Consider the following 24,918-nt stretch of genomic DNA (forward strand, 5'->3'; position numbering starts at 1 on the left):
AAAGAGATGCCATGGCTCCTGATGACATCACCAAGGGGTAGATTGAAAAGAAGTGGCCCTAAAATTAATTCTTGGGGAACCCCACAGGTTATTTTGGAGGTTTTGGAGAAGTGACAGTCCAATGTGATTCATCAGTCTATTCAAAAGAATTTTGTGATCAACTGTATCAAAAGCAGTGCTCAGATCAAGTAGTAGTAGAAAATAAATCTGATTTAGCTAGATTTGGATTACAGTTTATTCAGAATCATATAATAATTTGGACAACAAACAATTTTGGACAGCAAAATTATGAGCTTGATGTGATCATTTAATCACATTACTTTTCCTCCTAAGGCTGATAGATAATAATATTGACTTATTGCCAGCCCAGCATGGCTGTGTTAAAGTTTCAGTAGACGAATCTGGCACAAAGTTACAAAAAACACTTTTATTATACATTACATTATGCTCTATGTGCCTTACAGCAGATTTTCAGATATCCTGTGCCCAAGTATTACACAGTATGCTTGTAAATGCATCATATAATGGCTGATATGAAATGACACATACAGTATAACTTGATAAAGCCTCTGTTAATATTTGTGAAATGTGGTCATAAACAGCTTTCTTTTACACACTAATGCAGGTTTTTCTGCCTGTACCACATCTTTCTGTTTCGTCTTTTCTTGTTTAAGCTCTTTGACCTTCAGCCTCCTCTAATTCTTTAAACCCACTATTAAAATGCCTCCCTCAGCTTCCATGACTCCACAGCCTGATCTATTTAACACTGTTTTCAGGATCTGTTTCAGCTTCAGGTTTCCCTCAGTCAGCCTTGCAAACTGGGAGACTTCTAGGCTGCAGACAGTTTGATATATGACCTTATTCTTGTTCATCGCACGACTTTCTCTAGATGTGCTGAGTTTTGATCAAGCATTTGACAGCTTCATTTACATCTGCTAACACAACCACGGAAAGGAATGCTGTATTTGACATTCCTACAGTTGACGCACGTACACAAACGAGCAGTTTCGATCGTGTTCTGCCACTGAAAGCTGAGATGTTGAACACCGATAATTAAACAGTCTTACATAAGAAAAGAACAATGTCTAAGTAAGATTTTTATGCTCAGTCTTATCTTTCGAAACTGCATCTGATGTGTCTTGGCTGGTTCTCTGCAAAAATGTGCATCTTAACAATGATTTTCAGTATTTTTCTCCTAATAATATCATTTAGTAACAGTACATATTGTTGCATAAACATAGAACGTAAAGTGTCTTTGCTTGTGTCAAATTTGTTATTTTATTAGTCTATTATTTTGGCTGTTCTTTGTTTCCACGAATTTTGTTAGTAAAGTGCTTTTTTTTCAAGCAAGAGGCTTGTTTCCATGTTTTCAGTTTATTTTACACCTTTATGTTTTCTCTCCTGGTTTGTGATAAGGTTCGTCCAAGCTGGGCTAACTTGATGCCAGTTTAATCAAATAAGGAAGTGGGTTTTACGCAAAGTCCAAATTATGAAAAAAACATTGGCATTCAGAGAACACACAAGTGCTAGCTAAATTTACACTGTCTCACATGTGTGTCTATGTGTATCCCGTGCATTTAAATGTATGCAGTTCCTTTAAACCTGTTTTTTTAGTGCCTGCCTCTTTTCATGGAGTGCGGGGGGAGGGATATATTATACTGCAGCTTTATGAATAGGCCTGAGTTTTTTCTCACACTAAAAGATCATGTCTCTAGTGAGAGAGAGAGTGGGGACAGTCTTCAACAATAGCTCATTGTACACACCAGCAACTACTTATTCAGGTTTCTGTTCTAATCAGGCTGTGTATCTTTCACTCCCCAGACTCAGTTGCTCTACCAAAATAGTATAATAAATCCTTTACTTAGATCTTTCCCTCTTACTTGTTTTCGCACACTCCTCTTTCAATCAGTCATTTCTCCAAAGTGGAAAACTTGTTTGAAACAAAATCACGTGGACATCTTTGTGTGTAAAAGCTTTGCTCCTCCCTGAAATGTAGGGCTGAGGTCAGTTTCTTGCACAGTTTCAGTTTGTCCACAAATATCATGGCCTTTGGACCAGCATTGGAAGTTAGAATATGAAAGTTAGAGCTGGTTGTATACACAGACAGGAACGGGTTGCATTATTGCTTCAGCCACTGCAGCCAGCATTAATGACTTGTTGAACATGGCAATGAAAACCACAGGAAATAGCAAAAACAGAGGAAACAGGATACAAGGAAGGATGGAGGATTGTTCATGGCAGTGAAAAAAAGCATTTGGTGCCAAAGACTGTGGCCCCTCAAAGGCAAATTGTGAAGTTAGTCTCCATCTTCCATCAAAGAAATCTCTCCAGGCAGACTGTTTTCCTGCAAACAGAGGTACTAGCCAATTGAAACAATGGGAGGGGCTTTTGGGCTAATCCTCCACTCATGTGACTCCACTGAATCATTAACCCAAGGAGGCCCCTCCCTACCCCCCTCTCCTTCCACGATTCGCTGAGATGGCTACAGGGAGGGTACGATTCAGTTATGCTGAGGGCTAGGAGGCGTTGGGGCCAGGCAGTCCTGCTGAGGCAGTGGAGAAGAGAAAACAAGTGGGAGAGTTACAGGCAATATGCCTGACAGGTGGAGTCTCCCACAGCACTTTGTTATGGAATGCAGGATTTTGGAGAGAGAGAATAAGCCACGTTGAACAAGAAACCATATCAGCTCAGGTACGGCTGATTTAAACAGCAAGGACCATGAAGAGCCCTGTGGTCTATGGCAACCCAGTCATGTTTGGACCGGTGGACTGGAACTATGCAGCTGGTGCCACGGTAAGGAGAGGGAAGAGTGTGGAGGAGTTGGGGGATGCTGGTTGGGCCAAAGAGAGGGAGAGGATGGCTCATCTTCAACAGCTTCAGCAACTACAGCAACTGCAGCTTCAGCAGCAACAGGTTGGATATCCTGGGTATGGAGCAATTCCTCCTGGCCAGCCACAGGGACCAGTGATGATAGCAAGTCCTGGTGACCCAATTCCAGCTTCAGGCAGCCCTATGCCAGTACATGCCAGCATGATGCCTGTTCATAGACAGGCAATGGTGGCTGCAGGGGGACCAATGCCGCCTCCTGTGCATGTAGCACCTCCATGGCCTGTACAATGGGAGAACCAAGCTCAAATTATACAGGGCAATGTCTCCCACCAACCCAGCTGGGAATATGATGAGCGGCACAAGGCAGCTTTCACAGACAAGAGTCCTCAAGGCCAGAATGTTTACTTTCACCCTGGTTCAGAAGATGGTCACCTAGAGTTGAGGATATCTGAATGGAAAGGCAAACATTGTTTCTACCAGGGCCCGGAGGATTACAGCCAGCAGGACTACAGCCGAGTGCCACAACAAAAAGACAACCATGACTTCAGGAGTCGAGAAGGACCTGGTCAACTGGATGAGGATAGAAGAAGAAGGGACAATTATGTTCGAGAAAATGACCATTATGATGAACGCTATGGTCACAGGAGTCACAGAGACTACACAGATTGTGAGCATAAGGACAAATACAAGTATAGGGATCATTATGACAGGAAATACGATGAACGCTATGATGACAGAGAACAGCAATATTATGAAAACCGGAAACACCGGAAACATGATCTCAAAGGACATGACAGCTACAACAGTGAGTATGAAGAATACTATGATCATAAGGACACCTATACTCGCAGAGACAATTACAGGGACAATGATCACTACTATGAACAAGACAGGGATTATTATGACTCTAAAGAGAGTAAACGTCATAGAGAAAAGGACTACTACCAACGTAGAGAGGAGGACCACTACTATGATGAGCGAAAACATAAGGACCATTACTATGACCGGCGTGCCGAGGATCAGCATGATCGCAGAGAATATTTGTACAAAGACAGGGATGTTTATAATCGAAGGGATGAGGAAACTTACCCCAGTAAAGGAAGGGGCCAGTATGACTCTGAAATAGACGAGCACTATGGTTATAAGGAGAAGGACCACTACCGGTACAACAGATACAAGGATACAGGTGATGACAGGAGAGATGAGCACTACAACCACAGAAGGAGGGACAACTACAAAGCAAAGGAGCACTATGAGTTGAGGTCAGTGGACCACTACGACCACGAGAATGAAGACTGCCACAATCGAACAGAGATTGACCCCTATGAATCCAGGGAAGGAGGACATTCCCACTACAAAGCCCGAGACAGATATCGAGATTTACGTTCAATGTCCAGTGATTCGCGATATGAGGAATACCCTAAAAAAGATCGCAAGACACACTGTGAGGAATGGGTTGAGCAGCAGAACCAGAAACTGGTGCTCAGGGAAATGCGCTCCTTTGAGGATCCCGTTATATACAGGCACAGCGACGAGCAGGAAAAAGGATATGAGTCGAGTGCTGGGAGTACAGGTACAAAACGGGGTCGCAAGCCTGTTTATGTTGGCTCACTAGATCGCAACAGCTTCTACAGGAAGACTGCTCCAAGCTCCCTGCGAAAGTCACAGTTCGCCACCAACAGGAAGCAGAATCAAGGTAAACACTGACATGTTGTCATGTGAGAGAAGGTGCTCCACATGTTGTCTTCCTAAAGCATGAGGTTCTTATGTCTGTCAGATCAATTCTAAATCTTATTTTCAGAGGGTTTACACCAGTCCGCAATAAGATGAAAGGCTTGGGTACAACTTCACTTTACTAAACAGATCTTGAAAAACAAAAGAGGACCTATGGTTTGAAGGTGTCCTCATTTGCAACCCTAGAAGATAAAACAGGATGTCAACAGTCTTTGGTGTCTCGGGTCTTATCATTGTTGACCTCTAGAGCCACTCGTCTAATCAATGCTGGGGGCTTCAAAGTGCTGACTGGCCAGACTATCACTCCCCTCCTTAGAAAGTGCTTGCTTTAACCAGTGTGTGTGTTTGTGTGTGTGTATGTGTCAGTATCACCTATCTCTCAGGAAGGGAAACTGTGAGGTATTTGTAGGCATAAGAACCTGAATAACAGGTCTTGTGGGTTTGTGTTTTTTCTCTCATTCTCTCTGTCTGTAGTTTTCCTGTGTGCTGCCATACTCTGCATCACTGATGCTATGCTCACCCATAACTTGTCTGTTCAGTTCTTGCATGACTGAAAGGTCAGTCTTTCACAGTCTTGGCTGTTTTCTCCAGAAAGAAATACACTAAAACACTCAGACAAAATACTTCTACACCAAAGATTGAAGTTAAGATGTTAAGGATCTCAACTTACAAAGGAGCTGATAGTGTATTTGATATACAAAGCTTATCTTTATTTACTATATACATTTCAGTGTTAATGTTACAGAACCTCTTCAAGTTAACCTAGAAAACTTCTGTTATCTGTTATTTTAACCTAAGTTTGGAGTTTGTGATTGCGAGACATGTTTTAAAAAGCAGAGGGTGATGCAAAACATTACCAAACTGTAAAATATAGAGTTGCGTACTATGTAAAATCTTTTTATATTGACTCCAATTAAATAGAAGTTTTGGCACTTGTACCAAAACAGTATTTTTTCAATATCTGTGTTTGGGGACACAAACATGTTTTAACCCTTTATTTGAATAAAAAGTGAAAATCTGCTCAGTGCATCAATGCAAATTAGAGAACTTTGCCTAAATAAAGTACAGACTAAAGAAAAGTTTATATACTGTATACCAGGAAACATCTGATCAAGTATGAGCCTAATAATCTGACCAAACATTCAACTCCAGCTTCCAATACTTGCCACAGACACATGTTAACTGGTACTCGAAAAGTATTGAGCCTCAGTAAATTTCTGTGATGAGGACTGGTCCAAAAGTTTGGACAAAATGCTCCAAGGAGAAATAAACATGGGGGGATGGGGTGATTAGGGTTTCAGTTGGTCTTACGGATAAAAAATTATAGTCTGTAAACACAAAGAGAATCTAGTACAACATTGGAAAGTAGGTGTGTGTGTATGTGTCTTCATGAGGAATCGAAAAAAGAGAGAGCACTTCTCTGGCTGAATTCATTGTGTCTGAGAAGAAGCAGGTGGCGCCCCACGACCCCTCCCCCAGTCACCTAGACGCACACATACACACAAGCCACACACGCACACACACGCACACACACGCATGGCCACACACACACACACACACAGTCCAACTCGGCCCCCACCACACAACCAATTTCGGGAGTCCAAGTATTAATCCCTAGCGTCAGCATGGTGAGTGGATGGCGGGGGTCTGTCTGGTGCCAGGCGGTGGCCAGCACTGGCCTGACTCCTTCACTCTGCAAGACTAGACTGATAATGTGTGTGTATGTGTGTGTGTGTGTGTGTGTGTGTGTGTTGGAGAGACCTTTGGAGGCTTATTGTGAGAGATGACGCCATTTTTCAAAACACACACACACACATATGCACACTTACTACTGCAGTGTCCTGTCATCCTTTAATCTTGTTAAACTGTTTCAGCTCGGTCAGGGTTTTGCCCCGAGTAAAGCATTTGATTGCACGGCTAAAAACATTAGCCATACCGTTGTAGTGCTTATTGGGCTTACACTGTGATTCAGTGACATTGAGGTGATGGCTGAGGCTTTTTGAAACGGGTCTTACACATGTATAAAGGCTTTTGTTCTCACTAATCCAGTATTAGATAGAGGACTTCTCTCTGGGACTAAAAAATCTATAGAGCCTAGTAAACAGCAGCTGCTAATCAATGTTTTAGCTGACATCTATGTAACTATTACAGTTCTAGATGATTTAAGTGTGTGTGTGTATGTGCTGCTGTTACTAACATGTTGTAGGTATATCTAACATCATGAGAAAAATGTGTTTTTTGTATGAAAAGATAGCTAAACAGTCTCTGGTGAATCTGTTTAATGTTTCAGACAAACACAACACTAGTTATGGGCACAGTTTTGAACTTCTAAAAAACGTCTTCTCCTGCAGTGTTTGAACGTCTGTGTGTGTGTAAGTAATGTGTCGTCATCCAGCTATGATCTGCAGGCAGCGTATGCTGTGTTTTCCCCTGTAATCCTGGAGCAGTCACTGCCATTGGTGGGCTGCGTGGACCGAGGGGGGGGTTAGGAGTTAAGACATGAAATCTTTGGAAGACATTTCAAAACGTCTGACAACGTTGCCTTAAAGACGTCTTATCTCAGTGCTGGCAAGCAAAAAAGTCAGTTGGCCAAAAATGATTCAGCTCGCTAGTCCAAAAGTCTGCATGAGTCATTGTTGGTCAGACTGTCATGTGACGTGTGAGTCCTCCCTGTAAGTTATGTTGAAGAAGTGCGGAAGAATTATGACCAAAAAATGGCATAAAAAATCCAGGTCCAGGCACTCAAGGTAGGTTTGAAATAATAATTATTCCGCTCTTCTTCAATATTATTCCCCTCCATAAGCATCAGTGGTTTGAGGGACACCAGCAGCGCTCCTGTTACTTCTCTCTTTTACTAAGTTATGTTCTTGAAGGTTTTCAAATCATGTCTGATAATGATACAAATGTCATCTACATTTATTATATATATATATATATATATATATATGTATATAAATTGCTAATTTGGTACATGGTAAATAATATGATATTTCTTTGGTTAATGTCGAGTTTCACAGAAATCTTTGTCATACTGTAGTACAGTGGAAGTAGCTATTTTTATATTTACCACATTTAGCTTCAGTTATAAATCTTGTGTCTGAAAATGGGAGCATCATTGTTACAAGCACACAAACACAGTAACTTCATCACATCAGTGTTCAAAACATTGTGTACTTCAGTTCAGGGTGAGGTGATACTACTGGTACCTGCATAAGTAACAATAGACTGCTCTTATCTGTGTTTTTTTCTGTAGAAGTGTGGGAAAAGATGAAGCCTTCTGATCTTTAACCTTGTCGACTTTCCCTTCAGAACAAGTTTCTCATGATAAGACACACGTAGGTGTTTGTCATATAGACAGTTTATATATGGTTGTGACTCCTTATTTGAGTGTGAAAAACAGATATGTTTAGATGCAGTTTGACTATAAATGAGACTCACAATTAAATTCCATGACCAGTGTCACTTCCACTGATTTTTATTTTTATTTTTTTGGATTTGTGCTGACCACACTGAACAACTAGTTGCTAATCACATCACTGTATGTACAACAGCCTCTGTCTTCTGTACCCTCACTGCCTGTCAGATGAGTGTGTTGTGTTTTTCTGACCTGATTAAGTTCTATTGCCTCATAAAAAGTGTTATCAGAGTTATTTTCCCCAGTTTTGTCAGTGTATCACAGTATGATAAAGTTCAGCCTTCAGTTGTTTGAATGTTCATTTGTGGTAACACTGCTGCTGTCACAGTGGTTACAAATGTTGGTCTTGACATTAGCTTAGGGAACAAATTTTTTTACATGCTCATACACACAGTGTATGTGTCCTCTGTGGTCAGTCTTAAACAGTAGCAGAATGAAGCCTGAAACCTTATAATCAAGTTAGTGTCTGTCCAGTTCAGTTTATAGAATATTACAGTTGCACAGAGTCGCCTCCCATCTTGGTTTATAGTCTTGTTAGAGGGTGTTTACATTAAGATTTTACCAACAATAAAATGAATTTCATGCAGGGTTATATTTTGAGGAATATAAAGAAATCTTTTTCTTGCGCTCAAACTCAAGTCTCAGTCTTATTTAGTTATGCGAAAACTCATAAAGCCCAAAGGCAGATCTTTGTCTTAACTCGTCCTACAATTAACATGACAACAGATGTGGTCTCAAGGCAGTTCTCACACACAGGTTTTTACTGAAGGAACAAGTATTTTCCCACACAGGAACTAAATTCTCTTAGGCAACAGTTAAAGTTTATAAAAAGAGATGTAAATCATTTTTTGTCCTGAAGCATTTACATCATCTGCGGTGTTTTAAATATGTGGATCCATGACCATTATAAGTATTGAAAAGTCTTTATTTTACTATGTTTTTGCACCACTGTGTATCTCACACCTGTACCCAATAGACTCATTGTCCTCCTCTTCTCCATCAACTTAAAGACTGTACGGCTTATTTGGTGAACAGGCCTCTCACTTAATGGTTTCGGTCCCTCCTAAGGCTCTCTGTGCACATATGCAAAACCAATGGCCTCTTAAAGTAATTACACATTGTTCGTTATTAAAAGGAGAAATTCCAAGGAAGCCCGAGATCACAGTCTTCCTCACATTTGGTATGCAACACTGTCGCATCTTATTTATCCAACTTGTTAATTAAATTGTAGCCTGATCCACCTGGAAACAAGAAAAGCTATACCTCCTGGTGTCCAGCAGTGGACACTAAACACATGATTAGAGCAGCAGAATTTTTCCATCTCAATGCTACATGTATCAGTACAGGGCCTGCTTTTCTTAATGAGTCGTGTGGTTTGATTAGTGGGCTGTAATTATCAGAAACACTCGACAACATTACATAGAGGTTGCTGTGAGATTCTGCCAGAGGCTGGAATGTGACCTTTTGACATTTGTCGCTTGGAGATAAACAGGATGGTATGTCACTGAATAAGCTTCCCTATGTCCATCTTTTAAGTGACCCTGTACCTTGTTCGACAGCTGGTGGTACAAGAGAAAATCAAAAGGAAAAGAATACAGTCAAATAAAAGCCCCTATGTGCTTATTTAAATGGATATTTGAAAGAGATGCTTGTAAATATAAGCTTCTTTTTTTTTAAAAGTTTGTGCACAGAAATGTATTTAGAGAAGAAAAAAACCCACAAAGTTAATACATTAAAGTGCCACAACCTTTAAGAGTCTTGCTAATATTTACTCTGCCTGTGCTGACATTGTTTTCTTAAGCCAGTTACCAGCGTCATGGATTTTTTTTGTATATCCAGTATTAATTGCAAGCCATGACTTGCAGGTCATCACGTAAATATGCCGCAAGCGTTGGCATTTTCTTAAGTCAGGGAGATTTAACTGTATGAACCTATTTTCAAGTAGCTTCATGTCCCAACTGAAAAGACACACATACACATACACACACACACACACAGAGTTGTCCATGTGATCATTTCAGCAAAGTCACTCCCTGCTATCCAAAACTTGGCTTGATACTAGGAGGGCCCCCGCTATTCTTGTTGCCAGGGCGACTGTGCATTCTGCTGTGAACTTTGGAGTAGAGCACACACAGCGCTGATTGTGTCTGACCTTACAGCTCTCTGTGCAGGGCAAACTTTTGACTTTGCATGGCTATTAGTGCAGCATGCTGTCTAGAGAACATGAGAAGTTTTATTTGAGAGCTGTTTTTGCTGCAGCTGCGCAACAAAGCGACAGATCTTTTAAAGAAAGAACTTTCTCTTGGGGTTTTCTTGGATGGTTTTGTAGAGTTAAAAAATGAAAAAAAACAAAGTGCAAGTTAACTGGGGAGGATTGAGGAGTAGATGTTGAATCAAGGCATAATCATTTTGATAGAGTTCAGCCTGTCAGGGGAGGAGCTGAGTCAAGTGTCAGTAGATTGTGAAACATGAGACAGATTCATCACAGAACTGGAATTGACTGGACAGGACTAGACCCTTCCTACTGCATTCAGCACAACCTCCACTAAATGTTACAGTAGCCAAAGAGGAGCTCATGTCTCAAAAATGATTGTTTGTATTAGAAAAGCAGTTTTAGAGGAAGCATGACCAGATAAACAAAGGGTTGTTCTCAGATTTTCCAGCACCAAAAGTGCATTTCTGAAGTATGAAATTGCAATTAGACATCTTTTAACAAGTGATAAACTAACCTCAACCAAGTCCAGTGAATCTCATATGACGTTTCACTCAGGGCATAAACATGTGAAGCACAAAAATTAACATGTGCGTTCAGGATTTATAGTTACCCACAACACTGACAAATCTAGTGATATAATCGTGGAATAGACAAACATATAACTTGCACATATCAACTCATAACAGGAAGAGATTGTTGCAGTAGGGCAACAAGCAGCCGTAGTCCAGCTCCAGGTTTTATTGTCTGTCAACATGGTCATCCTCCCTGGTGTGTGTGTGTGCCTGTGTGAGTGTGTGTGTTTGTGTGTGTAATCATGGTGGGTTCCCATCCTTTCTCATGGTAATTGGAGCTCTGGAATGGAGTTTTTGCAGCGGGACGCGCAGTCCTCCACAAGGCTCAGGAGCTGGACTTCAGATTGACAATGGACTATCTTAGAATGGCTGTCGTTGTTTGAAGCCCTATGTGTGTGTGTGTGTGCGGGGGGTGGTGCTTGTTTTTGAAGTGGTTCGAAGAAAGTTGCTAGCAGCAGGTGGGTGAAGCTTCATCATCTTTTCCTTTCTCCCTCTTGCTCTGTTTTCATCTGTGTATAACGTAGTGAAAATGTAGTGCAGTAAAAGAATGTGAAAATCGGATCATACGTTTCTTATAATGTTTGTGTTTTTATTCTGAGGTTTCGGGCGCATTGACAGTATTTTAAATATTTGTTAGAAGAGAGTCCATTAAAGACTAGCCTAAATAAATAGTCTGTAGTTATAAATGTGGCCTCCCTTTGGTTTTGGTTTCATTTATTAAAGATAGAGTTGTGACGATTAGTAGATGAACAGAAAATGAATTGGCAACTATTTTGATAATCGAATAATTGTCTAAATTTGTTGTTTTTAGGTTTTCAAATGTGATGATTTAATGCTTTTCTTTGTCATACATGATAGTAAACTGAATATATTTGGGTTTTGGACTGTTTTTCAGACATAACAGCATTTTAAGACATGAGCTTAGACTCTGGGATATTGTATTTTCACTATTTTCAGAAAATAATCTTCAGATTAATCCATAATGATGTGATACCACAGTAAAATATTGTATATAGTATCAAAGGGGAAAGCCAAAGAAAGTGTAAAAGTTTCAGTGCCTTACTTTTTGGGTTTGGTCAAAACCGGAGCTGCAAAACACTGGATATCATACAAATTACACAACGCATAAAAACCATAAATCATAGTAGGAGTATGTGATATTCAGAAATATACCCAGCAACAGCAACACTCCAGCCACAATCTAATGAATGTTTGTGAAATTGTAAGACACACATTTTCTGACTGAGCTGTCATTTGTTTCACCTTACAGCACCTTGTTTTTTTGTGAAAACCTCGATGACCCGTGTTAATGTATCAGTTGTGACTGTAAATGTAGTCACACCCAGTGTCTTAAGAAACACGGTGTTTTGTTTAGTGAGTGACGAGGCGTATGTCATTTTGACATTTTATAGTGCCATAGTACACTCCCTGTTTTGACAGATACAGACATCTAATGTTTAACTACAGGCTTACTGTTGACCATGATTCATAAAGTGGAGGGGAATCAGGAAGTGATTCTACTTTTGTTTCTTTTGAAACCATTTATAAATGATCTGATTCTTGAGAAATGTTCAGGCTCCTGTTCTAAGAAGCAGGTTTGAATGTTCTCTGTATAATTTTTCCAAGAAAAACACAAAACCTCCCAAAATCAGAATCTAGAGCATGGACTGATGTAAAAACAAAAAGAGCCATCCATGTTTTATCCAGATGACTCAGTAAAACCTGTTTTTTGGAACAGGCCCCAGGTCTACACTACACTATTGATTCCACCTGTTGAAGCCTGTTCATTACAAACAGTGACTTAAAGCTTTGACACACAAACTCTGTATGAATTGAAAAGTGAAAGAAGAAAAGACACTCAATGTTTTAATGTCTTTTACCAAATTGAACAAAAAAAATTCCCCCAGTTTGCTTTGACATTTGTTGGAAATGCATGTTTTAAATTAAAGGAATGCTTATGATAGCTTTTGTACAAGTTCAACATTACCTAAAGATAGTGTAAGTACATAATGGCCTAATGTTAACACCAGAGCCTGTGAGAGAGAGAGTTGTCATAGTTAGAGTATCCTTTTTTAAGTTTTTATGTTGTTTACCTTATTTCACTTCCTGTATGTGCTGTATGGTTCTTTTCAATAAGGCAGCTCAATTTTTGCTCAACAGAAAGTTTAGTAGAAAGCTTGTTTTCACCAGTTATTGTATCTGAACAGGGTTGAAAAATTGATAAAGAATGTAATGTTGTAATGGAATCAGAATTGTTAAAAACATTTTCCAATTCCCATCATTATTGGATGAACCGGGGGGAAAAGAAGTCTGTGTTCTCTGTCCTCTGTATTCATTAGACCATGTAAATTTCAGTGGATGTCAGAATGGTATTTATTAGTGGGTGCCCATCTTCCCTCCCCTGCAAATACCATTAAACACAGTCTCTCTGTTTTATTTTCCAAGTTCTCTAATATGCGTAACCAGGTCAGCGTTTGAATGTAACTCATTTATTAACCCTCATTCTGCTGGGATCTCGCACAGACACTCCTCCCCCAAACCCCCTGCAGAGTGATGATCCTGCCTCCCCATGTCTACGTATTTGCTTCCCATAAAAAGTAGATCATACCATAAGCAACTGCTTCGACACTTGTTCTGTGTGTGTGTGTGTGTTTAAATATGGTGTATAGAGCCAAGGTTTATTGTATGTTGTAGCACTTTATGTTTTTCAGCTATTCAGCGCATACTAGTTAGCAATCAACAAATGTTTACAATCAGGGCAAAGCTGTAAACAGTAATGAATAACAGCAGATTGAAACCAAATGACTTTATATGATACCTGATGGGATGAACAGGAAACTGAGCTGGTCCCAATTCATCTCTGTGATATTCTGACTTTAGAAACATTCCAAAAAAAGTTGATTACATTTATTAGTATCTTTATTGTGTATCAGACCTCAGAGAGCATCTTTTTTTTCTGTGTAGAAGATGTACAAAAGTAGTTTATAAGCTTTGACTCGTTGAGTTTATTGGCTGGATACTAATCCGTTTTTCAGCAGGAGACTGATGTTTGTACTGCATGATTAGTCTCTCTGATTGTTGGCATCCAGTCACAGGTGTGTGACTCACTATTGAATAGTGAAGGATACTGAAGGAGGGGTGTTTCCTGTTGACGTGCTGCTGACTGAGTGGCACGGGCAAATATTTTCATGTTAACACCTAACTTTAGGTGCCCCTGAAATATTCTGTAAACCTCTTTAAAAGCCTGAAGATGTGTTTACTGTATGTAAATGTATGTGTGGTGTGTAAAAGACTCACACGATTGTACTTCACACAACAAAGAAAAGTGGAATTCCAATAGAAGTGGGTCAAAATCTGGTCGTGCAGTTTCACAGGTTGCTTGTGATGGAAATGGCTGCGCATTAAAGCATGTGAAGTGGAGCATATGATGCAGTTGTGTGTGTGTGTGTGTACGTGGAGGATCAAACGTGGGAATGAGCCGATTGATTGCAATTAAAAGCAGAGTCTTTTGTTAGCTGTCTCTCTCTCTTGTTTTGTGTTGTGTGACTTTTAAAACCCATTAGTGGACTACTTTCTCATCAGTGGGCAATTGCTGGGGCGCCGGCATTTGGCAGAGAAATAGTGGTGCAGGGAGATATGGTGCAAGCGATGAGAAAAGCTCCTTTGAGTTGAGCTTTAGCCAAGTCACGTGAAGAGAGACAGAGACGGAGAGGGTTGAGGTCAGGGTGGGAGGGAGACAAAAGGCAGGTGGCCCAGGGATCAGACACACATTTTTTTTTTAAATGTAAAAAGTTGTGGTTTTAATTTGGGTTATATTTTAATATTCCTGTGAAAATCTGGCATTTTAAATGGTCAATAAATCATTTTGTCATGAAATATTTAGGAAAATATGTGACTGCTTCCTGTGATTTACGCAAAACTATAAGGTTGTAGCATTGTGGATGTGTGTGTGTGTGTGTGTGTGTGTGTGTGTGTGTGTGTGTGTGTGTGTGTGTGTGTGTGTGTGTGTGTGTGTGTGTGTGTGTGTGTGTGTGTGTGTGTGTGTGTGTGTGTGTGTGTGTGTGTGTGTGTGTGTGTGTGTGTGTAGCGTGGGCATGTTTGCAAGTTCCTGCAAGGGGGTAATATGAGGGTAAGCAGAGTTAACTTCATTAGCCTCTGACAGCATCTGTTCAAGGAGCGAGGGTGACGTCACCTTCATCAGTCAACACAGCGCGGCGCAGCTTGCATCTTCTCCTGCTGAGATGTTACAGAATAAGTTTCGTCCACTGAAATAAACACAGACTACCTCGAGAGCACTGCTTTATTTGTGGTGATGCACAAGCCCACTCTGAATACGTTAATGTAACTCTTGTATGTCCAGGTGTTTCTGCTATGACCTGTTAGCATCACAAATAACCTAAAATCCTATTTGACTCACTGAGAACTAAAAGATGCACTTAACAGATAGAGCAGCAGTAGTCATTTTTATATCCAGTCCAGCTGTCTTTCTTACATTTTGTATTACACGTATGTGTTGCACAGACTAGTCCTGGTTCTTTCTCATCACCCTCCAGTACTGTTAATCTCTCATCCCCTCTGTCCCTCTCTCTAACTGTCTCTTATTTAATGTCTGCCCGGTCCCCTGAGAGCCTCTATGTCTGTAGTTGCTGTCATAGGCCATTGTGCCACACACAAAGAGCCTGAGTCCACTCCAGTTTTGGGTCCATTGATAAAAAGCACTGGTGCGTGAACCAGGCTCTCCCTCCAGCCCCAGGCATCCCCAGAGATCAGCCCTCTGCGAGTGATAGCAGAGACATTGATCAAAAGCTAGTCAGACAAGACGAGGAGTGAAGGCTGGACCGGGGTGGGTGGGCAGGAGCGTGTTTTGTTACAAATGAATGGAGATGTGGGCTGGGAAAGTTATTTTTATTTAACTCTTTCCTTTTTTAGACATTATTATCTTTACAATAACCACTTTTCTGTTACTTCCTCGCTACAACAAGCTTTCAATTTCATGGCAACTAATGAAAAGAAATTGGAAGGATTATGAGAGGAAACTGATTAGTTTGATTAAAAATAACACGATAAGTCTGAAAAAGGTGTTTAATAGTTCTGATAGAATATATCGAGCAAGATCAAAAACATTTACAGGATTTTTAATACATACAAATACATAAATATGCTTTTGGGAGATTTACCAATATGAATACATTTAGTTGGAGCTAAATCTTTCTTCTTTCCTGTCTTTCCAGAGATGACACTCCTGTCGTCCCAACCCAAACCCTTGGAGCCTGCCTCAGTCTCGGATGCGACCCCCGCCGCTGGAACAGAGGATCCTGAGCTGAGGATGCTGGAGAAGAGGTCAAAAGTCATCGAAGAGCTGCTGCAGACAGAGAAGGACTACATCAAAGACCTGCAGATGTGCGTGGAGGAGATCATTGAGCCACTGCAGAAGAAGCAGGTGAGGAGATGTTGTAAACACGGTGTTGCTGTATTAAGTCATGTAAGGACCTCAAGAGAAATGAGAAACAATGCAAAATAGATGAGCAGGAGAGGTGATAAAGAGGTTGAAGGATTGAAACATTGACTGTAAAATATGGGATCTACATGTATGATTTTAATAAGAGCTAAAAAAAAACAATTGCAGTTCTTTAGAGGTGAGTTGTTTACATGCGCACCAGTATCCCAATTTTGAGTCTTTCCGTCTTTTTGACCATATCTAGGACATTGAACATAGAAACCATCTAAACATAAACTAAAGTCTAACATTACTGTGACTGCGTGAGTTCTGATGCATTTACTCCTTTGCTGGATTTAGCTTCTTCTAGTTTCTGTAACCAGGTTTGGATTTGTGTGTATCAGTTAACACGGAAGAACTTTTATCACTGTTTTAACACCTTTTTTTATCTGCCCTCTTCTAAAGGTGAAGAACGTGGACTTTGATGGACTCTTTGGCAACATCAACTCTGTGATTGACCTGTCGCAGCGCCTCTTTGACGCACTGCACGACACAGACTCTATCGGTAAGGAGGATGTTTTTAAAAAGCGTAGATCCTATGAGGTAATTGTTTCACCTACAGTCCAGTCAGGTGGCTGCTTAACTGTCACCTGATCAAATTTTATTGGTTGAGTAAAACTTTGAACGCAGTTTGAAAAAAAGCTGCCGTTACAGGAAGGAAACTGAAGGTTAATTATTTGAAGAAATGTTTGATTATTGTTGTATGCAGTGTACCAAAATAGTTAAGATTTTGTCAACTCTATCTGATCTGACTTAGTGTATTTGATTAACTTTTGTATTAGTGAAACATATCCTCCTTTTTCATTTCCTGCTTTTAATTTTTAAATGAACACATGGCATTTACCTTTCTGTACCCTGTGCTCTCAGGAAAGGTATTTCTGGACTTCAAAGCAGAGCTGGAGGAGGTTTACAAGATCTACTGCCAGAACCACGATGATGCTATCTCTCTGCTAGAGAGCTACGAGAAAGATGAAAACATCCAGCGTCATGTGTTGGAGTGTCTGGAGAGGCTGAGGTGAGTCACTGTGGGGAGAAAATGTCTGGAAAAAAGGGTCATTCATTAGTTTCAGATTTCAGCATTGACCTGTATGTGTGACTTAAAAAAAAAAAATCATTCACGTTTTTGCATGTGAGTGACGAGAAACGTGCATGTGGGTGTGTAAAAGCATGAAAACAACCCCAGGAGTGGCCGCTAATACAAATATACAGTTTAAGTTTAAGTAAAACGTTAACTGTAAAGAGCTGTTGATCATTTATTGTAAGCTTTAAAATGTGACTGGGTCAGCAGACTTTGGACTTAAGACATTCAGGTTTTCTGTTTGTTTTGAAATAATCTTGTTGTTATGGAGTTCAAGGCAACAGCACTGTTTCCTGTATGCTCATATTCACTTGGAATTCATTTATGACAGGGGTTTTTTTTTGCAGACTTTGAACTTATACACGTAGGCATGTTATTAGAGAGAAGTAGTCAGGGTCAATCTTGATACAGAACAAATACTTTGTCATAATACTGTCATTTACTTCTGCCATGTATGTGTGCTCCATCTCCTTGTCTTTTTGTACACCTTAGTAATGTTGAGCAGTTACAGAATGTGCCCTACCTGGTTTCACCTGTCTGGTTTCACCACCAGTGATTCAAACACTTGAGTTGACACTGCTGTGTCACTGTAAAATGTAGTCATCGATCCATGTTTGAAGATAAACACAGGTTTTGTTCGACCGGAGGCATTAGGAAAAAAAGGGCGCTGGTTCCAAGAACAAATCTTCATAAACAAAAGTAAAAGCACGACAAAGTTTACACACAGCCAATCCCTTTGTTTACAAGAAGTTGTTTTTAGTTTCTTTTTTTTTTTTCTCTTGAAATACAGCTTTTCTAGTCACTTAGTAAGTTTCCAGAGTTTCTAGCCTCATCTGTTGCAACTTATTCAATTTTAAAAAGGTTGTGTATGCTGCCACCTTCTATAAACTACAAGTTTTACTGCTACACTGGGTCTCCGTCCAGGTTTAAGAGAGAATTCATAAAACAAAACCATAACCGTGAGTGCAGTTGACTATTTTATTGACTCTGCAAGGTTCAAGTCAAATTTTGTGGATTGAGCTGGTGGACAAGTAAACGCTTCCTGTGTATTTTTTAATCACTGCAGAATTGAAGACTTCATGCATAGGCTTATAAATCCTGTTTTTGTTATCTTTCTATCTCCTCTCCATACGTTCCTTCAACAGAGCCATATATCGAGAGTGGTAAGTCTTCATAAAGAGTGTCGCCATGATTTCCAGCATGAGAAACATCTTGACCGCATGCTTATTGCTCACTAACCTCCCTCGAAAAGACCTCCATGTGTGTTTGTTTACCATGTGTGACAGCTAAAACGTGTGTGTGTGGGGGCTCTAAAAGACTCTAAAAGCTTGTGCTGCCACATAAGGCCATTTCAATTTCCTCCCATGGATTGAGATGGACTCATATTCATATTCTGTTGTTTGTGTTTGCATGTGCATGTGTGAAGTGTATGCCATTGTTTTGAAGGGAGATATTTAATAAGTCAGTGACCCCTTCCTCTTGCCCTGTTGTACTGTATGGATAAGCAAAGAAATGGTTGATCCTGGGAAACACATCTAATGCCATCTTCTGGACTAAAGCAGCAACAGCAATTTAGTAACTAGTGTTTTAATATTATTCAAAAAACATCAGTTAAAAGATCTTTTCTCAATATTAATGAGATGATTTTTTTTCTCATTTTATGTTTGTTATACAGATTTGCAGATTCTTACTTGCAAACCTGGAGAAAATCAGGAAAACAAAAATCCACCTCTAACACCATAAACATGTAGAATCACATGTGATTTTTCACTAAGTGAAAAATGTGTGCACTGACGTGTTTTAATGTTAAGACGTGGAAATGAGTTTCCCTAAACATTTTCTATTAAATTTGCAAATAAGACGTCTCAAATCAAAAAGTTTGTTTTCATTATTTCATCAATGAAAAAAGAAATAAAGACGAAAGAAATTATCTCGTAAAAATGAGAAGAGATGTTTTTGAGGTGAAACCGATGCTGAGATAAATCACATGTTGGCTGACAACAATCTAATAAAGCAGTTGTATTGGTGCATTTCCTAAATGAATTCACTCAGTTTGGGGTTAAGCTGTGCGAGCTGTTCGTCCTGTAGACTGCATTAGAACTAAGCAAATCAATATTGTTTTACATATTGTGCCTTCCCTGTTCTTTATTGTCTCCCTGAAATGTATGTGTCATCATCAGAATATGTGTGTGTATCTCATATGATGATGGCTACATATCATCACTGTCCACATGATAGAAAAACATGTGTTTGATGAACAAGGGAAGAAACATTTCTTGCCAACATAAGTGACTGTAATGCTGATTTTCTCGACACAGAGAATCTCTCTCACATGTCACGTGTTTTTATTTACCTCTCATCAAAATATTACCTGCAATTTCTGTCACTTTTTCAGGGGGAAAACAAATTACATCAACCTTGGCTCTTTCTTGATCAAGCCGGTGCAGCGGGTGATGCGTTACCCACTGCTGCTGATGGAGCTGCTGGGGGCCACGCCGGAGAGCCACCATGACCGGCCCCAGCTGACTCAGGCTCTGCAGGCCGTCAAGGAGATCAACGTAAACATCAACGAGTACAAGCGCAGGAAGGACCTCGGTAAAACCCCCTCACAGTTTCATTAACTTTATCTCTCTTTGGTTACTATTACTTCTTAATCAGTACAATCTCAGGACTGAGTTTCTTGTCTCAAGTTTTCCCTCTGCTGTCCACAGTGGTGAAGTACAGGAAAGGTGACGAGGATACATTCATTGACAAGATCTCCAAGCTGAGCATGCACTCCATTATCAAAAAATCCAACCGAGTCAGCAGCCACCTCAAGCACCTCACGGGAATTTCACCCCAGGTACATTTCTGCTCCGAGATGACTGTGAAAGTGCACATTAAGGTTAAGGGAAGACTATCAGAGTGTTGTGAATGAAAACATGTTTGATCTAACATACGTCTTTGCCTCCTGTCTTTTTCTCAGATTAAAGATGAAGCGTTTGATGAGGCTGAAAAGCGATTCAGGCTGCAGGAGAGACTCATCAAGTCTTTTATCAGGGACATTTCTTTGTACCTGCAACACATCAGGGTAGGAGAACTACCTCTCTCACATGAAAAGCTCCACAAGTCAGTGGCTTTGTATTTTTGACTGTGATATGAAATACTTTTATTGGCTTTATTCAAGCCATTTTTAATTGTAACCAAGGTTTTTCTAAAACGTGTTCTGCGTATTTAAATATTTTGTTATTTTGTATGTAAGGATTTTAATTGTTTAAATACCTCTCTTCAGGAATCTGCATCTGTGAAAGTCCTGGCAGCCATCAGTTTCTGTGACATCTACACAGAGCGAAGTATTCTGGACCCCGAGCGTTTCCAGAGAGCTCACCGCAGCATCAGCGACAAACAATTCACAGAATTTGTAAGTCCTCTTCATCTGCTTAACCTTAGTTAGTTGGTGTAGAAGCGCATTGGATGTGACCTCTGATCACCTTCCCCTCCTCTCCTCCCCTGAGCAGAAAGAACGCACAGAGGCCTTAGTCATCAACCCGCTCACCCAGCTGCTCCTCATGTTTGCCGGGCCCCACAAACTCATCCAAAAGCGCTTTGACAAGCTGCTGGACTACGACAACTGCAAGGAGCGTGCTGACCGCCTTAAGGACCGTCGTGTCCAGGATGAGCTGCAGGTGGCACGCAACAACTATGAGGCGCTCAACGCCCAACTTCTGGACGAGCTTCCCAAGTTCCACTGTGCAGCAGAAGATCTTTTCACTGGCTGTGTGAGGGCTTTCGCTCAAGCCCAGAAGGACTTCATGAAGACGACACTTGGAGAGCTGAAACCCCTCCTTCAGGTTGTGAGTGTGTCTTTGTTTATGGGGGTTTGAAGGCAGTTGGTGGCTTAAATCTCATCTTTTTGTCCTAAAAATATTACATCTCCATTCCAAATGTAGTAGTAGCTGCGTTCTGTTATTAACCCAGACTTTTTTTTTTTTTTTTTTTACCTCTGTCTCCAGTTTTCTCGCAAAGTTGGCACAGAGGGCAACCTGATTGCACAGTTCCAAGAGGAGTATGGTCGCGTTCTCCAACTTCTGCAGAGTTTTAGCTTCTGCCCGGAGAACCTGCCTCCAGCCACCACCACAAAAAAACCCTTTGAGAGGAAGACTCTAGAGAAGCAGACCTCCAAAAAGCAACTGCAAGGACCTGTGAGTTGAACTTAAATCCCACCGTCCCTCTACCATATTTTAATGCATGAGAGGAGTAACTCAGTAACCGCAAGTCTTGTCCTTTCAGCCCAACCACACTCTGCAGACAGATGAGCACCGTGCAGGGCTTCTGGTACGCTATGGCCCTGAGAAACTCTTCCAGGCCGAGAGGAACTTCAACGCAGCCCAAGATCTGGACGTCTCTATACTAGAGGGAGACCTTGTGGGTGTTATCAAGCAACAGGACCCCATGGGAAGCCATAATCGCTGGCTGATTGATACTGGAGGTAGGTAGTATTTTAATGTCTTGAACCGCTAACAACATCTGGAAAAATTGGTGTAGCAATATAATTAATTTCCATGTCTTCTCTTGCTTTTCTTGATTTGCAGTCACCAAGGGTTTTGTGTACAGCTCCTTCCTGAAACCTTACAACCCACGCAGAAGCCAGTCAGACGTATCCATTGAGAGTCAGTCGTCCAATGAGTCAGGCTACGGCGGCTCCTCCCCTGTTTTTTCCCGCCAGAACAGCAACAGCACACTGACCTTTAACCAGGAAACAGCCACTGTCAGCTTTTCCACTGGGCAGCCCCAAAGTCAATCATCGCCACACCCTTCGATGGACTCTGCCTCCTCTCGTAGGAGTCACCACAGAGATATACCGAACCCCGACTCTGCCAGTCAGACCAACTCCATAAACTCCTCACCTCGAAATTTCTCAAACCGTCGGGAATTCTCAGACCAAACGCACCGAAGTTCCCCCAGTCACAGAGACACAGAGCCCTCCTACCGGCACTCGGGTAGTCACAGAGACTCATATGACACAAGTCATGCGAGTCCGACTGGCCACAAGGAGATGTCGGACCTCTATGACACAGACTCAAATTCTTCACTCAGAAGCAGTCGTTCACAGCGGTATGGACACACAGACAAGGCCTATAGTTCATACCAGTGGAGAAATGGAGATAGCGGTGGCCAGAAGAAGTCTGCGTACTCTCGAGATGAGTACATTGAGCAGGAGCCAGAACCAGAACATGAGAGTGAATTAGATGGTCATCAGGTGAGATTTTGTTCGAGTAATATGATGTATTTCACCGGACTCTATACTGTAGGTTCTTTCAGCTCTAGAAAATACCATAGCTTCCTTTAGCTCGTTGTTTGGGTTTTACAGCCCTCAAACAACTGTTTAGTTCACTCTCATTTCTCTCATCAACCAGTCGCAGCAGGCAGCTGTTTTCAAAAAAATTGTACTGTGTCACTGTGCACCTGCTCAGTGCCAAACAGCAGAAAAAGTTAGCGACTAGCTGAAGTTGAACATTTAGCAGCTTAAGAGCCAAATATTTCCCACAGACACAAAGCTAAAACAACTGTGAATTTTGAACTTAATTAATTTTTTTTTATGTGAGCAGAAACACAGCTTCACATGAATGCTAATGTTGTCTATGTCTGCTGGGTATGTAAATAAATAGGCAACTGCTTTGCTAACATGTTAGCCCTAGCAACTTTGTAGGTGTTAATATGTTACTGTGGAGTTTACAGCTTGTTCCTGTGTACCCAAGCAGAAAAAAAGTAATACTGCTTTGAAATTTTTAAAAACACAAACTAATCATGACTGCGTTTTTCTTTCACTTTTTTTCAGATATACTATGCCCTCTACTCCTTCAATGCACGTTGTGCCAATGAACTGAGCATCTCAGCCAATCAGCGGCTGCGTATACTGGAGTTCCAGGATATGAACGGCAACAGTGATTGGTGGCTGGGGGAGGCTGGAGGCCGACGAGGCTACGTGCCTTCCAACTACATCCGCAAATCAGAATATACATGAACAATTTGAACCAAGTGCTGATACCTGAGACTGTATTGCGATCACACTGTGAGCACACACAGAACAAAAAGACAAACAAGCATCTGGACACATGGTGACTTATTTTTTGATCTGTTGTCATGGAGTTTGAAAGTGAGAAGGACTGACTAGTGCTGCTGACTACTCAAAGTTAGCATTATATGCCTATATTTATAGACTTTTTATATTATTTTTACTTACTGGAAACTGCACCCTACCCCCTCTCGTTTCCAGTGGAAAACCTGTGAATTGCACCAGGATTTTGCCATATTCTCTGGGGCTGAAGATAATGAATGATATGCTTAAAGACAGAATGAGTAGGATTTGTCGGTTGTGGTTTGTAAACACAACATTCAAAGTTGGCCCCTGCTGCCCGGCTCAACGGCACCAGAAGTGCTACGCTGCTATGTCACTATGTTCTTATAGAGTCCCACTGCCCAAAGGTTGACACCCAGAAACGCCCGAACACAGCAAAATAATAATAAGATACAGGCAGAGGGCAGAGTCTCTGCACATACAGACACCACCACACACTTCTAGTGGGTCATAAGTGATGATTGAGAGGGATTATTTTTGTATGAGTCTATACATTGTGTTTTTTTTTAGGAAAATCCTACTCATTCTGCCTTTAAGAGAACAGTCTTAAAGGGTAGCACATTGGGAGATTGCAATGGAAATGTGAATGTTTTGGGTTCAGACTGGTTCTTCTAAACTGAGATCAAATGGTATGCCGACAGACTGACCTAAACACTGTATTAATGACATTTTCTGCATGTGGAATGCATACATTTATACTCAACAATCCAAGTGTGAAGCACTTAATGATGAATCAATGGTTGCAGGTTTGAAGTGTCTGTCAATAAGAGTTTGGAGTGTTGTATGACATTGATACCAACCATATGAATTAAAAACACATAACCAAGTTGAATGACATATGACTTATGGTTTACAAGCACTCCCCTTTACCTTTCTGTCAGTGACCTGAATACATTTTTTTTACTGGTGTGACACTGAGCAAACAGGTGTTGACCCTTTTACCTGTAAGAGGAGGTTAACGAACAGGGAGAGCAAGATCGTGGTCTGTTCTCAACTCCACATGCTCCCCGTGTACATTATATATAGTGCTGTATATTGAGAACATGCTATTGCACCCACTGTAAAGTGATCACTGTTTGAATAAAAAACAGCTCAGCTGACAAATCAGAAGAGTGTCATAAAGATTTTTTGTTTGTTTGTTTGTTTTTCCCTCTGTCATGTGGACAATCAATGTTATGTTGTCACTGTGCTGCATACTTTAGGGGTGTTTTTAGGGTTATCGATGACTACAAAATTATGTAATCTGTCATCTGTAGATGTCAGAGATTCCCACCAGTGCATGAACGAACCACAGAGACAGACTTTTCAAATAAATCTACACTTTCAGCTGTTTTACTGCAGAACAATAATTCAAATTTGACTGTGATGGATTGTTTATTTCTGGCAGGTTTAAAAACTGCATGCTCATTTTTATGCATGATTGTATTTACTGTATATAAAATGTATATGGAAAAATACAT

General features: G+C 40.7%; 1 protein-coding gene across 4 annotated transcripts in view; it reads left to right on the top strand.

The window, feature by feature from the left end:
- Positions 1-23,868, top strand: part of LOC121886663 (dynamin binding protein) — a 52,103-nt gene extending 28,235 nt beyond the window's left edge. The window contains exons 1-14 of one of the 4 annotated variants that reach the window (XM_042396845.1): positions 1,727-4,525; positions 15,997-16,205; positions 16,668-16,767; positions 17,130-17,277; positions 18,486-18,503; positions 19,736-19,935; positions 20,052-20,182; positions 20,306-20,410; positions 20,612-20,740; positions 20,838-21,173; positions 21,333-21,521; positions 21,610-21,808; positions 21,912-22,579; positions 23,159-23,868. In XM_042396845.1, the coding sequence (XP_042252779.1) occupies positions 2,719-4,525; positions 15,997-16,205; positions 16,668-16,767; positions 17,130-17,277; positions 18,486-18,503; positions 19,736-19,935; positions 20,052-20,182; positions 20,306-20,410; positions 20,612-20,740; positions 20,838-21,173; positions 21,333-21,521; positions 21,610-21,808; positions 21,912-22,579; positions 23,159-23,344 (4,425 nt within the window). In that variant the 5' untranslated portion in view covers positions 1,727-2,718 and the 3' untranslated portion in view covers positions 23,345-23,868. Of the gene's footprint in view, positions 1-1,726; positions 4,526-15,996; positions 16,206-16,667; positions 16,768-17,129; positions 17,278-18,485; positions 18,504-19,735; positions 19,936-20,051; positions 20,183-20,305; positions 20,411-20,611; positions 20,741-20,837; positions 21,174-21,332; positions 21,522-21,609; positions 21,809-21,911; positions 22,580-23,158 lie in introns of those variants that run through there. The other 3 variants (XM_042396842.1, XM_042396843.1, XM_042396844.1) reach the window with 3 other exon arrangements.
- The last annotated feature ends 1,050 nt before the right edge of the window (positions 23,869-24,918 follow it).

This window comes from Thunnus maccoyii, chromosome 20 (assembly GCF_910596095.1).
Source record: "Thunnus maccoyii chromosome 20, fThuMac1.1, whole genome shotgun sequence".
In the NCBI taxonomy this organism is placed as follows: domain Eukaryota; kingdom Metazoa; phylum Chordata; class Actinopteri; order Scombriformes; family Scombridae; genus Thunnus; species Thunnus maccoyii.